The sequence below is a fragment of the Anolis sagrei genome, chromosome Y, assembly GCF_037176765.1.
Source record: "Anolis sagrei isolate rAnoSag1 chromosome Y, rAnoSag1.mat, whole genome shotgun sequence".
NCBI classification, from domain to species: Eukaryota; Metazoa; Chordata; class Lepidosauria; order Squamata; family Dactyloidae; genus Anolis; species Anolis sagrei.
Genome location: NC_090035.1, coordinates 4,085,240 through 4,100,540, shown reverse-complemented (window position 1 = coordinate 4,100,540; position 15,301 = coordinate 4,085,240). Strand labels below are relative to the sequence as shown.

Genomic DNA, 15,301 nt, shown 5'->3' with positions numbered 1-15,301 from the left:
AGGCGCTGTTGCATTTCGGTGTCAATGTTGATGTCTGTACAGTCCACATTTCGCAGGCATATAGCAGGGGTAGGAGGACAATAGCTTTATAAACAAGCCCCTTGGTCTCCCTACGGATATCTCGGTCCTCAAACACTCTCTGCTTCATTCAGAAAAATGCTGCACTTGCAGAGATCAGGCAGTGTTGCATTTTGGTGTCAATGTTAATGTCTGTAAACAGTCCACGTTTCGCAGGCATATAGCAGGGTTGGGAGGGGAATAACTTTATAAACAAGCACCTTGGTCTCCCTACGGATGTCCTAGCCCTCAAACACTCTCTGCTTCATTTGGAAAAATGCTGTACTCGCAGAGCTCAGGTGGTATTGTATTTCGGTGTCAATGTTGATGTCTGTAGACAGTCCACATTTCGCAGGCGTATAGCAGGTTTGGGAGGACCATAGCTTTATAAACAAGCCCCTTGGTCTCCCTACGGATGTCCCAGTCCTCAAACAGTCTCTGCTTCATTCAGAAAAATGCTGCACTTGCAGAGCTCAGGCAGTGTTGCATTTCGGTGTCAATGTTGATGTCTGTAAACAGTCCACGTCTCGCATGCATATAGCAGAGTTGGGAGGACAATAGCTTTATAAACAAGCTCCTTGGTGTCCCTACAAATGTCCCGGCCATCAAACACTCTCTGCTTCATTCGGAAAAATGCTGCACTCGCAGAGCTCAGGTGGTATTGTATTTCAGTGTTAAATGTTGACATCTGGAGACAGTCCACGTTTTGCAGGTGTAGAGCAAGGTTGGGAGGACAATAGCTTTATAAACAAGCCCCTTGGTCTCCCTCCGGATGTCCCGTTCACTTGCATTGCTATAGCAGTCCACAGTATAATCATTTGGCTCACAGCTCATTAAAACATATGTGGCCTGAGAATTTGCTAGCCTTCCTGAAACATAATCTGCCAGATTGTAAACTGGATCAAAATTGAATACATTCCACGGGGGCGGGGGGGGGGGGGGGTTTACGGGACGGGACCTCAGGCTATTCGACCTCTCATCCTATTAAGTGGTTGTGTTTACCTGTATCTTTTTTCTTCATCACACAAGGGAAAAGGAATACGATTATTTCAATTTTATGCAGTTTTCCTCATTAGGAATGAAGCATGACTTGTGTAATCGATGCCCTAGAGCAGGTATGGGCAAACTTGGGCCCTCCAGGTGTTTTGGACTTCAACTCCCACAATTCCTAACAGCCGGTAGGCTGTTAGGAATTGTGGGAGTTGAAGTCCAAAACACCTGGAGAGCCCAAGTTGACCCACACCTGCTTTACAGCCATATCTTTACCTGTGTATACAAACAAGTGATGTGAAGTGTTAGTACAATAATTTTGCAATGGGTTGCTATTTCTGTAAATAACACAACTGCAATACAGTATCAACGTCTGTGTTTATTCTACTGCCCCATTTCACTCCTGTGCTTTTGGCCATCGTCGGAATCGTCTTTCATTTCCGGCTGCTTCGGCGTTCTGTATTTGGCCCACGGGTGCGGCGTCTCTTCTGCTTCCATCCACTTGAGCCAGCGGAAGTAGTAGGCCCGAAAGCCATCAATTCTCTCCAGATACGGGTCCTTTGTTTTGTACTGCGAGAGGAAAAAAGAACAAGAATAAACTCTTCCTGGAAGTACCATTTGTGCAAAAGCGCAATGTCAATATTGCCTGGTTTCAAGTCTTCAAAGCATTTTCCACATCAGTTAACTAACCCGATGACCAGCCACTGCCAGAAGGGACAGAGGGTTTCATCTATGCTGATGATCGTGCCATCACCACTCAAGCAGGGAGCTTTGAGATGGTAGAACAGAAGCTCTCCGAAGCTCTAGGTGCTCTTACTGCCTATTACAGGGAAAACCAGCTGATCCCCAACCCATCTAAAACACAATGTGCCTTTCACCTTAAGAACAGACAAGCATCCCGAGCTCTGAGGGTGACCTGGGAAGGAATCCCACTGGAGCATTGCAGCGCACCCAAATACCTGGGAGTCACCCTGAACCATGCTCTGACCTACAAGAAGCACTGCCTGAACATCAAGCAAAAAGTGGGCGCTAGGAACAATATCATACGAAAGCTGACTAGCACAACCTGGGGATCACAACCAGACACAGTGAAGGCATCTGCCCTTGCGCTATGCTACTCTGCTGCTGAGTACACATGCCCAGTGTGGAACACATCTCACCACACTAAAACAGTGGATGTGGCTCTTAATGACACATGCCGCATTATCACAGGGTGTCTGTGCCCTACACCACTGGAGTAATGACACTGCTTAGCCGGTATTGCACCACCTGACATCCGCCGGGAAGTAGCAGCCAATAGTGAAAGGACCAAGGCAGAGACATCTCCAGCTCATCCCCTGTTTGGGGATCAGCCAGCATGTCAACAACTTAAATCTAGAAATAGTTTTCTAAGATCTACAGAGACACTCACTGGAACACCTCAGCAAACGAGAGTCCAAAAGTGGCAGGCTCAAACCCAGCACCTCAATCCGTGGGTGATACCCGATGAGAGACTCCCCCCTGGGCACACAGAAGACTGGGCGATTTGGAAGGCGCTGAACAGACTGCGCTCTGGCACCACGAGATGCAGAGTCAACCTTAAGAAATGGGGCCACAAAGTGGAATCCTCGACATGCGAGTGGGGAGAGGAGCAAACCACTGACCACCTGCTGTGATGCACCCTGAGCCCTGCCACATGCACAATGGAGGCCTTCTTGCAGCAACACCAGAGGCACTCCAAGTGGCCAGATACTGGTCAAAGGACATTTAATCAGCTACCAAATTTGCAAAATCTGTGGGGTTTTTTATCTGTTTGTTTATTTTGTTCTGTTAGAAATGTAATACAATGTTCTGGTTGCGGATGACACGATAAATAAAATAAAACTAACCCGATCAAAGTGGGGCGGATACTGGGCTGCGAACTCCAGCTGGCGGATGACCACTTCGTTTGGAGGGACTTGGGTGTTCCTCATATCCTTTAGGATCTCTATCAGGTAGGCATAGTTCAGTCTCTTCACGGCAGCGTTGATCAAGGTACTGTAGATGTGCACATTGGGATTTTGGGCAGATTGCTGAAAATAAACAGCCCCAGAGAGTAAGATCCAGGCATCTCTGAAGAAACCATACAGTTGCTTCTCTGGGTATTGAGGCACACAGCCAGAGGTGGACAAAGGGCATCTTTATGTCTCACTACGGCCACTTACATGCTGCCATATAACCCAGGTTATCAAATCAGATACACCACATTCTCTGCTTTGTACTGGATTATATATAACCTGGATTTTACATGGCAATGTATAAGCGTCCTAATTTATATACCCAGCATTGCCCAGGTGTCGTTGGGAGCAGTGCTCGTCTTTCTCCCTTCTCCAGCTCTCACCATGTCTCCATGGCAGCACTCGAGCAATGGTGGGCAGGCTCTCTCCTTCCTTCCTCTGTTTCTTTCTCTCATTTTTACTTTCTTTTCTTCTTCCCTTTCACTTTCCCCCTTATTCTTTTTCTTTCTCTTCACATTCTTTCTTTCCTTTCTTCCCTTTCAGCATACCCTTTCCCCTTCCCTTTGTATTCCTCCCATCCCTTTTCTTTCTTTCTTTCCTTCCTTCCTTCTCTTCCCTTTCTATTCCTCCCATCCCTTCTCTCTCTTTCCCTTCTCTTTCTATTCCTCCCATCCCTTCTCTCTCTCTTTCCCTTCTCTACCCTTTCTCTTCCCTTTCCCCCATCCCTTCCCTTTCTTCCATCCCTTTTCTCTCTTTCTCTTTCCCTTCTCTTTCTGTTCCTCCCATCCCTTTCTCTCTCTTTCCCTTCCTCCCATCCCTTCTCTGTCTCTTTCTCTCTTTCCCTTCTCTTTCTATTCCTCCCATCCCTTCTCTCTCTTTCTCTTTCCCTTCTCTTTCTATTCCTCCCATCCCTTTTTTTCTCTCTCTCCTTTCTCTTCCCTTTCTGTTCCTCCCATCCCTTTTTCTCTCTCTCTCCCTTCCTCCCATCCCTTCTCTTTCTCTCTTTCCCTTCTCTTTCTATTCCTCCCATCCCTTCTCTTTCTCTCTTTCCCTTCTCTTTCTATTCCTCCCATCCCTTCTCTCTCTCTTTCCCTTCTCTACCCTTTCTCTTCCCTTTCCCCATCCCTTCCCTTTCTCCCATCCCTTTTCTCTCTTTCTCTTTCCCTTCTCTTTCTATTCCGCCCATCCCTTCTTTCTCTCTCTCTCCCTTCTCTTCCCTTTCTTTCTCTCTCTCTCCCTTCTCTTCCCTTTCTGTTCCTCCCATCCCTTTCTCTCTCTCTTCCTTCCTCCCATCCCTTCTCTGTCTCTTTCTCTCTTTCCCTTCTCTTTCTATTCCTCCCATCCCTTCTTTCTCTCTCTCTATCCCTTCTCTTCCCTTTCTGTTCCTCCCATCCCTTTCTCTCTCTCTCTCCCTTCCTCCCATCCCTTCTCTCTCTTTCCCTTCTCTTTCTATTCCTCCCATCTCTTCTCTCTCTCCCTCCCTTCCCTTTGTATTCCTCCCATCCCTTCTCCCCCATCTATCTCTTTCCCTTCCCTTTTTATTCCTCCCATCCCTTCTCCCCCATCTATCTCTTTCCCTTCCCTTTTTATTCCTCCCACCCCTTCTCTCTCTCTTTCCCTTCTCTTCCCTTTCTATTCCTCCCATCCCTTTTTTCTCTCTCCTTCCCTTCACTTTGTATTCCTCCCATCCCTTCTCCCTCCCCACTCTCTCTTTCCCTTCTCTTCCCTTTCTATTCCTCCCATCCCTTCTCTTTCTCTCTCTCTTCTTTCCCTTCCTTCCTTCTTTCCTTTCCTCCATCACCTTGCTTTCCCAGTGACATCATTGGGGGACATTTCACACAACAAGAGCCAATCCTTCAACTAACCACAACCCATCCACTTCAGTTCTTTTCTTTCCCTCTGCTCTGGTCCCAAAGCTGAGTTGAGAAAACTTATCTTTTTCTTTGCTAATACAATGGAAGCGCAAAGCCACCCAAATCCAGATCTGTTGGTACCTTCATATCTGAAAGTAACTGCAGTCCATCCTTCTGCTTCCGGCAGGCGATGGCCAAGTTACAAAAAGTCTGCAAATTGGGCGACAGGCCTTTCTTCCGCAGCATTGGCATTAAGCTCTGCAATATATAAAGACAGATTGATGGGGATGTAAATATTCCGTGCTGGAACGATGTATGGAATAATGCCAATTACTTAAGCCGCCCTGAGTCTCCTTCGGGGTGAGAAGGGCAGGATATAAATGTTGCAAATAAATAAATAATTTTTTTTCATCTGGATCCCAAATAAAACCAGAGATCCTCAGACAGTCGAATCCTGTCAATGGCCCCGATCTGTTCCCACAGGATCCAAACCTCCGTTGGCAAAGCCGGGCTCTTACCTTTGCTCCTTCCAGATCTGCTGTTTTGCTCTTCTTCCTGATCAAGGTATTAAAAAAAGTGATGTCAGCTTTCACGTTGTCCTCCTCCATCGCTGCCAATAAGGACGCTTCCGAGGGGCTCCCGGGCTGGACCACTTCGGCCAGCAGCGTGTACGTCTTGATGTTGGGTTCCGCCCCGTCGCTCTTCATTTTCTGTAAGAAGCCCTCCATGTTTCCCATCAAAGCGAGCCTGTCGGAGGCCGTGGACACAGTTCCCAAGGAAACCACATTTTTATTTGTGGTCTGCAAATCTAGTAGGTTGGGAAGATGCAATGCATCCTCTGCATCTGCTTCTGTCGTGCAGCTCTTTTCATATAACATCAATTCCTTGGATTTAGTTGCATCTGTTGGATTTGAGGCACGTCTGGCCTCCGCAGCTGTGTTTTGCTCCTCCGCCTTCCTACTCTCTCCTGGGAAGATGGATTTCTCCAGTATTTCTACATCCAACGGTGTACAAAGTCCAGGTTCTGCTGCTTTTGTTCTCTGGCCCTTTCTCTTTCTCCTCCCACCGGCCTCCAGCCGTGGAATGGCGGAGCCTTCCCCCGAAGGTCTTAGCAACAGATCGGAAGCCACACCGGGATCCCCAAGGCCGCACTCCCTGGCCGCGCTCAGCATCAAATTGTAGCTGTAGCTGTCGGGTTTGAGGCTCAGTTTTCTCATCTGCTGCCAGACCTGTTTGGGAAAATAGAGCGGGATTAAAGGAATGCACCCTGAATACTGAGCGATCCGTGCATTTCTGCAACATTGGCCAGAATCCTGTTGGGAAATTCTGCCTTTAACAGTGGATATACTGGATACATCTGTTATAGAACTCCAGTATGCTGATGACAATGTCATCTGTGCGCATTCAGAAGAAGATCTACAAGCCACTCTAAACACCTTTGCAGAAGCATACACAAAGCTTCGTCTGTCATTGAACATCGTGAAAACCAAAGTGCTGTTCCAGCAGTCACCAGCCATCCCCTCTCCAATGCCAGTGATACAGCTTAATGGTGTAACATTAGAAAATGTGGACCATTTCCGCTCCCTTGGCAGCCACCTCTCCACCAAAGTCAACATCGACACCGAAATACAACACCGCCTGCGCTCTGCGAGTGCAGCATTTTCCCGAATGAAGCAGAGAGTGTTTGAGGACCGGGACATCCGTAGCGATACCAAGGTGCTTGTTTATAACGCTATTGTCCTCCCAACCCTGCTTTACGCCTGCGAAACGTGGACTGTCTACAGACGTCACATGCAACTCCTGGAACGATTCCATCAGCTCTGCCTCCAGAAAATCCTGCAAATCTCTTGGGTAGAGAAGCGGGGAAATGTCAGCGTGCTGGAAGAAGCAAAGACCACCAGCACTGAAGCGATGGTCCTCCGCCACCAACTCCGCTGGACCAGCCACGTTGCCCGGATGCCTGGCCAGCATCTCCCAAAGCAGTTGCTCTACTCTGAACTTAAGAACGGAAAACGGAACATTGGAGGGCAGGAGAAGAGATTTAAAGATGGGCTCAAAGCCAACCTTAAAAACTCTGGCATAGACACCGAGAACTGGGAAGCCCTGGCCCTTGAGCGCTCCAGCTGGAGGTCAGCTGTGCTTCAGAATTCGAAGAGGCACGAATGGAGGATGAAAAAGAGAAACGTGCCAAGAGGAAGGCGCGTCAAGCCAACCCCGACCGGGACCACCTTCCACCTGGAAACCGATGCCCTCACTGCGGGAGAAGATGCAGATCAAGAATAGGGCTCCACAGTCACTTATGGACCCACCAGAATACTGATCCTGGAAGACTATCCTACTTGGCCAATGAGGGATTGCCTAAGTAAGTAAGTAACATGAGATAACAATACACTCAATTATCCCATCAATTAACTGTGTCAGCTGCAACAGAAACAGCCCTGATCCTTTCCAAAACTTAGGAAAAGTATGTTGCAAACCCTTAGTAGCAACTTTTTGCTCCTCTTGACAGCTCACTAACAGGGTTTCTTAACGTCTCCACTATACACAAACAGATGTAATGTAGACAACAACAAATAATAACAAATTTAATAGTAACAAATAACAACAACAAATAAGCCCCCGGTGGCGCAGCGGGTTAAACCCCTGTGCCGGCAGGACTGAAGACCGACAGGTCGCAGGTTCGAATCCAGGGAGAGGCGGATGAGCTCCCTCTATCAGCTCCAGCTCCTCATGCGGGGACATGAGAGAAGCCTCCCACAAGGATGATAAAAACATCAAATCATCCGGGCGTCCCCTGGGCAACGTCCTTGCAGACGGCCAATTCTCTCACACCAGAAGCAACTTGCAGTTTCTCAAGTTGCTCCTGACACGACAAAACAACAACAACAACAACAACGACAAATCATGTCAATAACCATATTGTGAGCCTACTCTCTGTTGGTTCCCAATATGGTGAAGGAGAGGACAGTAAACAGACCTGCAAGGCATACCGGAACCCATTCTCTTTGTCTTTGATGCATCCCATGAGGAGGAAATTGAAAGTATCCGTGGTAATCTGGTGGCCTTTCTGGACTATCTCCTGGAAAGGGGGGGGGGGAGGATAAAAAAGGACAATTTCATCATCATTGTTTTACACTGAAAGGATTAACAATAATAAAGTTAGTTTCAAAAAATCTGTGGAAAATTAATTTCTGGAACAGTGTTTCTCAACCTTCCTAATGCCACGACCCTTCCTCATGTTGTGGTGACCCCCCAACCATAAAATTATTTCTGTTGCTACTCATAACTATAATTTTGCTACTGTTATGAATCATAATGTAAATATCTGTTACTCAGGATGTATTTTTATTCACTGGACCAAATTTGGCACAAATACCCGATATGCCCAAATTTGATTACTGGTGGGGTTGGGCGGGATTTATAGTTCACCTACAATCAAAGAGCAATCTGAACTCCACCAATGATGGAATTAAACCACCCTGGCACACAGAACTCCCTTGACCAATAGAAAATACGGGAAGAGTTTGGTGGGCATTGACCTTGAATTTGGGAGTTGTAGTTCACCTATGTTCAGAGGCCACTGTGGACTCAAACAATGATGGATCTGAACCAAACTTGGCATGAATACTCAATATGCCCAAATACAAACACTGGTGGATTTTGAGGAAAATAGACACTTGACATTTGGGAGTAGTAGTTACTGGGATTTATAGTTCACCTGTAATGAAAGAGTATTCAGAACCGCAAGAATGACAGAATTGGGACAAACTTCCCACACAGAACTTGCATAAGTAACAGAAAATACTGTGTTTTTTGATGGTCTTTGGTGACCCCTCTGACACCCTCTCACAACCCCACAGGGGTCTTGACCCCAGGTTGAGAAGCACTGTTCTAGAACATTTCTAAACAAGTTGCTATAAGAAGGTCCTCCATTGATGATGATGATGATGATTATTCTCCCCATAGGGACTCAAGATGACTATTATCCATGGTTCGGTGTGTTTCTGCAAAGTCTGGGAATGTATTCCTTAACAGATACAATCTGTTCACAAAAATAAATTGATTCTGATCTATCAGCAGCAATCTCCTTCCAGATGTGATTACATTCCAGATCCCATCAACTCGACCTCATTTGGAGGGTTCAGTCCACAGCTGAACCCAAGGCAACAAAGCAGAAACTAATTCAAAGAAGACATTTTTTAGAATCCCGAAAGTTTGTCGTTACCTTCAAGATCTCAAAGCACATCTGGAGATCCGAGCAGAGGGCGCAGGCTTTCAGGAGGGCATGGTAGGTGATGAGGCTCAGCTCAACGTTCTTGCTCAGCAGTTGCTGCCGTAACTTCAGGGCCGCTTGCAGGCCCGTATCCTTCCAGGGCGACTCCGCACAGGCATTGAACAGGGCCGTGTACGTGGCATCCGAGGGCTCCAAGTCTCGCTTTTTCATCTACCCCCCAGCAAAGCAATAGGAAATGAAAGGCTTAAGGAAAACACTCAAGCAAAGTATTGCATACTTTAACCGTATTGGTTAGGAACATTTTAGAAGAGCAATAAGGCACATCCCAATCATGCCATGAGAACTTGCACCCCAGATGCAGTATCCCCCAAAGACTGCAGTCACTCCCATTTGGAGTAGTATTTCAATGTTTGCATTACAGTCATCTATATAAACAAAAATGTAATGTTCATTTGTGGGATTAACATAACTCAAAAATCATTGGACGAATTGCCACCAAATTTGGCCACAAGACACCTACTAACCCAAGGAGTGACTATCACTCAAAAACCGATTTTGTCATTTGGGAGTTGCAGTTGCTGGGATTTACCGGTAGAACTGAAGACCGCAAGGTCGCAGGTTTTAATCTGGTGAGAGCGCAGATGAGCTCCCTCTGTCAGCTCCAGCTCCCCATACCAAGGGGACATGAGAGAAGCCTCCCACAAGGATGGTAAGAACATTAGGGCAACATCCCCTGAACGACATCCTTACAGACGGCCAAATCTCACAGCAGAAGCGACTTGTAGTTTCTCAAGTCGCTCCTGACACGAAAAAAAATAAGCTTTGCACTTATCCCAGTGGTTCTCAACCTGTGGGTTCCCAGATGTTTTGGTCTTCGAGTCCCAGAAATCCTAATAGTTGGTAAACTGGGAGTTGTAGGCCAAAACACCTGGGGACCCATAGGTTGAGAACCACTGACTTACCCCATTCCCGTCTTATTGTTTACAGCCGGGTCACATCTACAGCAGCTTATTGTCATTAGTTGATGAGCACTATTTTAATTGAGTCTTGTTGTTTTACTTGTCTATATGTTTGATTTAAATGTAATTTATATTGTGTTTTATTTTTAGGCACCTGGTGCCATGTGTAAGCTGCCCTGGGTCCCTTTGTAGAGATGTTGGTGGGATACAAGAAGTTGTTGTTATTATTTTTATTATTATTATAGTGAAATACCTTGTAAAACTACAACTCCCATGATTCCATAGTGGCAGGATACAAGAATTATTATAATTATTTTATTTAACTGTATTTTATTTTATGTGCTGTTTTTAGGCACCTGGTGCCGTGAGTAAGCTGCCCCGAGTCCCTTTGTAGAGATAGTGGCAGGATAGAAGTTGTTGTTGTTATTATTATTATGGTGAAATACCTTGTAAAACTACAACTCCCACGATTCCATAGCGGAAGGTTACAAGAATTATTATTATAATTATTTTATTTAACTGTATTTTATGTTGTGTTTTATTTTATGTGCTGTTTTTAGACACCTGGTGCCGTGAGTAAGCTGCCCCGAGTCCCTTTGTAGAGATAGTGGCAGGATAGAAGTTGTTGTTGTTATTATTATTATGGTGAAATACCTTGTAAAACTACAACTCCCACAATTCCATAGCACTCAGCAGCTAAAGTGGTATCAAACTGCAACAATTCTACAGTGTACATGAACTCAGACAGAGCTCTTTGCAAACTCTGTGACATTAGTACACTCTGCAAAACAGCAGATCGCTCCTTAATGAATAAAGAAATCTGGTCTTGAGTATTTACATCGTTGTAGAGCTTGAAGGCCTTCTTCAGGTATCCCACCCTGCCGCAGCCGCCAATCAGCACTGTGTAGTTGCTCTCTTCTGGGAAGACGCGCTCTTCCTTCAGCATCTGTGTCTCAAACAGATCCAGGGCTTCTTTCAACTACAGAGAAGAGGGAACAACTGTGAGAAGGTGTCCTACAGGAAGTGATGTTATAAATATATCATTTCTGAATACAGCATTTTTTAATCTAGCCTACTATTATTGTCCTATCTATCAGCCCCTTTCCTCCTGTCATTTAGCAAACAAGTGAAAACTTGGCTTTGGAAGCAAACATTTGGCTCTGCATAATTATCTATGCAATTGGAATTGACCCTGGATTGATGAATATGATTATTTGATTATCTGGCTTTGGATCTATGCACAATAGTCGTCTAATGTTTACATAAGTTGTTTAATGTTGTTTAATGTTGTTTTAAATTATTGTTTAATTTTGTTGTTGTTGTTGTTTGAGGATGGAACAATACTACTTATGTAAGCCACCCTGAGTGCCCTTCAAGGTGAGAAGGGCAGGATGTACTGTATATACTCAAATATAAGCCCAGTTTTCAGCCCTTTATTTAGGCTCAAAAATTCCCTCTCGGCTTATACTCAAGCTAAGGTTTTTTTTATTATTTCACTCTGCTATTATTATTGTTTTTATTACATTTGTTATTTTACTCTATTTATTATTATTACACTTATCATAGAATCAAAGAGTTGGAAGAGACCTCCTGGGCCATCCAGTCCAACCCCATTCTGCCAAGAAGCAGGAAAATCACATTCAAATCACCCCCGACAGATGGCCATCCAGCCTCTGTTTAAAAGCCTCCAAAGAAAGAGCCTCCACCACACTCCAGAGCAGAGAGTTCCACTGCTGAACGGCTCTCACAGTCAGGAAGTTCTTCCTCATGTTCAGGTGGAATCTCCTCTCTTGTAGTTTGAAGCCATTGTTCCATTGCATCCTAGTCTCCAGGGAAGCAGAAAACAAGCTTGCTCCCTCCTCCTCCCTGTGGCTTCCTCTCACATATTTATACATGGCCCTCATCATGTCTCCTCTCAGCCTTTTCTTCAGGCTAAACATGCCCAGCTCCTTAAGCTGCTCCTCATAGGGCTTGTTCTCCAGACCCTTGATCATTTGAGTCGCCCTCCTCTGGACACATTCCAGCTTGTCAATATCTCTCTTGAATTGTGGTGCCCAGAACTGGACACAATATTCCAGGTGTGGTCTAACCAAAGCGGAATAGAGCATGGGGAGCATGACTTCCCTAGATCTAGACACTATGCTCCTCTTGATGCAGGCCAAAATCCCATTGGCTTTTTTTGCCACCACATCACATTCCTGGCTCCTGTTTAACTTGTTGTCTATGAGGACTCCAAGATCTTTTTCACACGTACTGCTCTCTATTATTATTATTGCATTTATTATTTTACTTTATTATTGTTATTATTACATTTATTATTTTACTCTAATATTTTTGGAGGGATACATAAGCAAAATTTGGTAAAATTTGGTGTCTCGCATTATATTCGGGTCGGCTTATACTCGAGTATATCTGCAGATAATCTGGAGAGGCCCTGCTCTCGGTCCCGCGTGCCTCACAGGTACGTCTGGTGGGGACGAGACAGGGCCTTCTCAGTAGTGGCCCCTCGGCCGTGGAATGCCCTTCCTACAGAAATCAGATCGGCACCCTCCCTCTTGGCATTTCGGAGGAAAGTGAAGACCTGGTTGTTCGAGCAGGCATTTGAATAGGCAGTGTAATGAATATAGGAATATGGAACAACGGATGATGAGATTGGATCTTGATTTTACTTGAGACGCTAATGAGATGTTATATTGATGTTTAACAGTTTATTATGTTATTATTTGATTAGTTTTTTAACTGTTTTTATGATGTCAAGCATTGAATTTTTGCTATTGTTAACCACTTTGTGTTGCCCGAGGGCTGAGAAAAGCGGTATATAAATAAAGTAAATAAATAAATAAGGTAAATATCATAAATAAACAACAACAACAACAACAACACTCATCCCTACTAGGGACAACTTTCCCAAACTGCTGGCATGCATTTTTTCCCCTCCCACCTGATCCTTGTAATTAAATATACTTGTAAGGAAATGACCTTATTGTTCTTTATCAGGGCTTTGCATTGCAAGAAATACCAATATGGAGTATTCTTGGGACCGTGGCGGGGTTTCGGTTGCGGCTCATCCTCTTCCTTTCCCTGCATTTGGAGCTGTAAGTTGTAGAATTCTGGTGTTGCTTTTCGGAAAAACCGTCTATTAGAGAATTTTTGGGACAGTGTTCCAAAGCCGCCTTCATCATCATCACCATCATCACCAGGCTCCTGTTTAAGAATGGCTTCAGAGGAGTTGGCAGGTAGTTCCTTCCCCAAGTCTCTGTTATGTAACTTGCAAAGTGCTGGAGAGGAGCTGAAAGTTCTTAGGCCCAGAAACCTGAGTAGTAAACAGTTCTTTGAAATGGAAGAGAATCTGGAATGAGTAGATACCCAAGGACTGAAAACTTCTAAAATGTGACGGGATACCAGCTGCACTGCCATCATGACGTTGCCTTTCTTCCCTTTGTCCCTTGATTACACAGCCATTGCCTGAAATCCAAAATGTTATGTTATAATAGTAATAATAATATTAGATGCATTACCAAATTCTCCTTTTTTGGGAGGGTAAAATACGATTAAAGATAAAATATAATACTATTAAAAATAATGCATAACAAGATACACACAGTTAAAACACTGGCTAAAATGGACAAAATAATTGTATTATTAAGAGGAGAAATATTAGACAACTTTGTTAATGAATGGCAACCAATGATTCAACACTTTAAAGTTAAATTAAAAATGTATATACAGGATCCTATAAGACTGTAGACAAGGAAGAAGTGGGTGTAAAGTAAGAATCTATGATATCTTTTTATGTATTATTTAGATAGTAGACTGTGACCCCTTAATAGAAATATATTATCAGATAAATGATTAAAGAACATTAATAGATAGGAAGTATTGCACTGTATGCAACAAACACTTGCAAATGTATGTTTACTTAAATAAAACAATAATAATAATAACATTGGCTAACATGGGTTGTTGAAGTTTTTTTCAGGCTATATGGCCATGTTCTAGAGGCATTCCCTCCTGACATTTCGCCTGCATCTATGGCAAGCATCCTCAGAGGTAGTGAGGCCTGTTGGAACTAAGAAAAAGGGTTTATATATCTGTGGAATGACCAGGGTGGGACAAAGGACTCTTGTTTGCTGGAGCTAGGTGTGAATGTTTCTTTTTTTTTTACTTTCTTTTTAAAACTTTTTTATTGGTTTTCTTAGAATACATCAATACATCAATACCTTCAATTCTCTTAAATTTTATTCTCAGTTCGTTACAACAATCATATGTGTATATATATTTTACATACTTTTTCCCACCTCTGTGCCCCCCCCCCCAACCTTCCGAGCCACTTCAATCTTCATTCTCTTTCCAAAATGCCATTTCTTCTTGTGGAGGCAATTTCCCATCTATTTCTTTTAAGCCCTTCTCAATAAATTTTCCCCAGATGTGAATGTTTCAACTGACCATTGTGTACCATGCAGCTGTGGACAAGTCTCCATAGGGACCACCAAACGCAGCGCCTAAACACGAATAAAGGGACATGGAAGGCACTGCAGACTCCTTCAACCAGAGAAGTCAGCCATAGCAGAGCACCTGATGAACCAGCCTGGACACAGCATATTATTTGAGAACACAGAAATGCTGGACCACTCCAACCACCATGTCAGGCTACACAGAGAAGCCATTGAAATCCACAAGAAGCAGGTGGACAATTTCAACAGAAAGGAAGAGAACATGAAAATGAACAAAATCTGGCTACCCGTATTTAAAAAACTGTAAAATTACAACAGCAAAACAACAGAGAGGAAACAATAAAGGACACCTAATCACCTCTCAACAAAAGATTGCCCCGGGCACTGCCAAGCCATCGAATGCTAATTAAGGTGATCAGCTGAAACATCCACACCTAGCTCCAGCAGACAAGAGTCCTTTGTCCCACCCTGGTCATTCCACAGATATATAAACCCAAATTTCCTAATTCCAACAGACCTCACTACCTCTGAGGATGCTTGCCATAGATGCAGGCGAAACGTCAGGAGAGAATGCCTCTAGACCATGGACATACAGCCCGAAAAAACCCACAAGAACCTAGAGAGAGAGTAAACAAGCTTCCCAAGAGGCCTTACATGCCTTACTCCTTCGGTCCCTTCAGCCAATCCAAAGCGTGGCCTTCCTCTCTTCGAAACGGCGCCCGAAAATGACGCACGTCTTCCTGTCAAGGGGTTGGGGCCTCCTTTCATTGGCTGAGGG

At 44.4% G+C, this 15,301-nt stretch overlaps 1 protein-coding gene across 2 annotated transcripts; it reads right to left on the bottom strand.

Annotated features, from left to right (window-relative positions):
* Positions 1-1,406: 1,406 nt before the first annotated feature.
* On the bottom strand, positions 1,407-15,244 carry LOC137095520 (pentatricopeptide repeat-containing protein 1, mitochondrial-like). 2 transcript variants are annotated; one of them, XM_067462277.1, is made up of 9 exons: positions 15,178-15,244; positions 13,049-13,534; positions 10,908-11,048; positions 9,102-9,320; positions 7,854-7,955; positions 5,395-6,105; positions 5,018-5,134; positions 2,916-3,098; positions 1,407-1,617 (listed from the first exon to the last, which is right to left on the bottom strand). In XM_067462277.1, exons 2-9 carry the CDS (start codon positions 13,487-13,489, stop codon positions 1,432-1,434), a joined length of 2,100 nt encoding a protein of 699 aa, XP_067318378.1. In that variant the 5' UTR covers positions 13,490-13,534; positions 15,178-15,244; the 3' UTR covers positions 1,407-1,431. The 2 variants fall into 2 exon arrangements, with proteins under 2 accessions (XP_067318378.1, XP_067318379.1); XM_067462278.1 differs by having other exon boundaries at positions 15,182-15,244.
* Between the last annotated feature and the right edge of the window lie 57 nt (positions 15,245-15,301).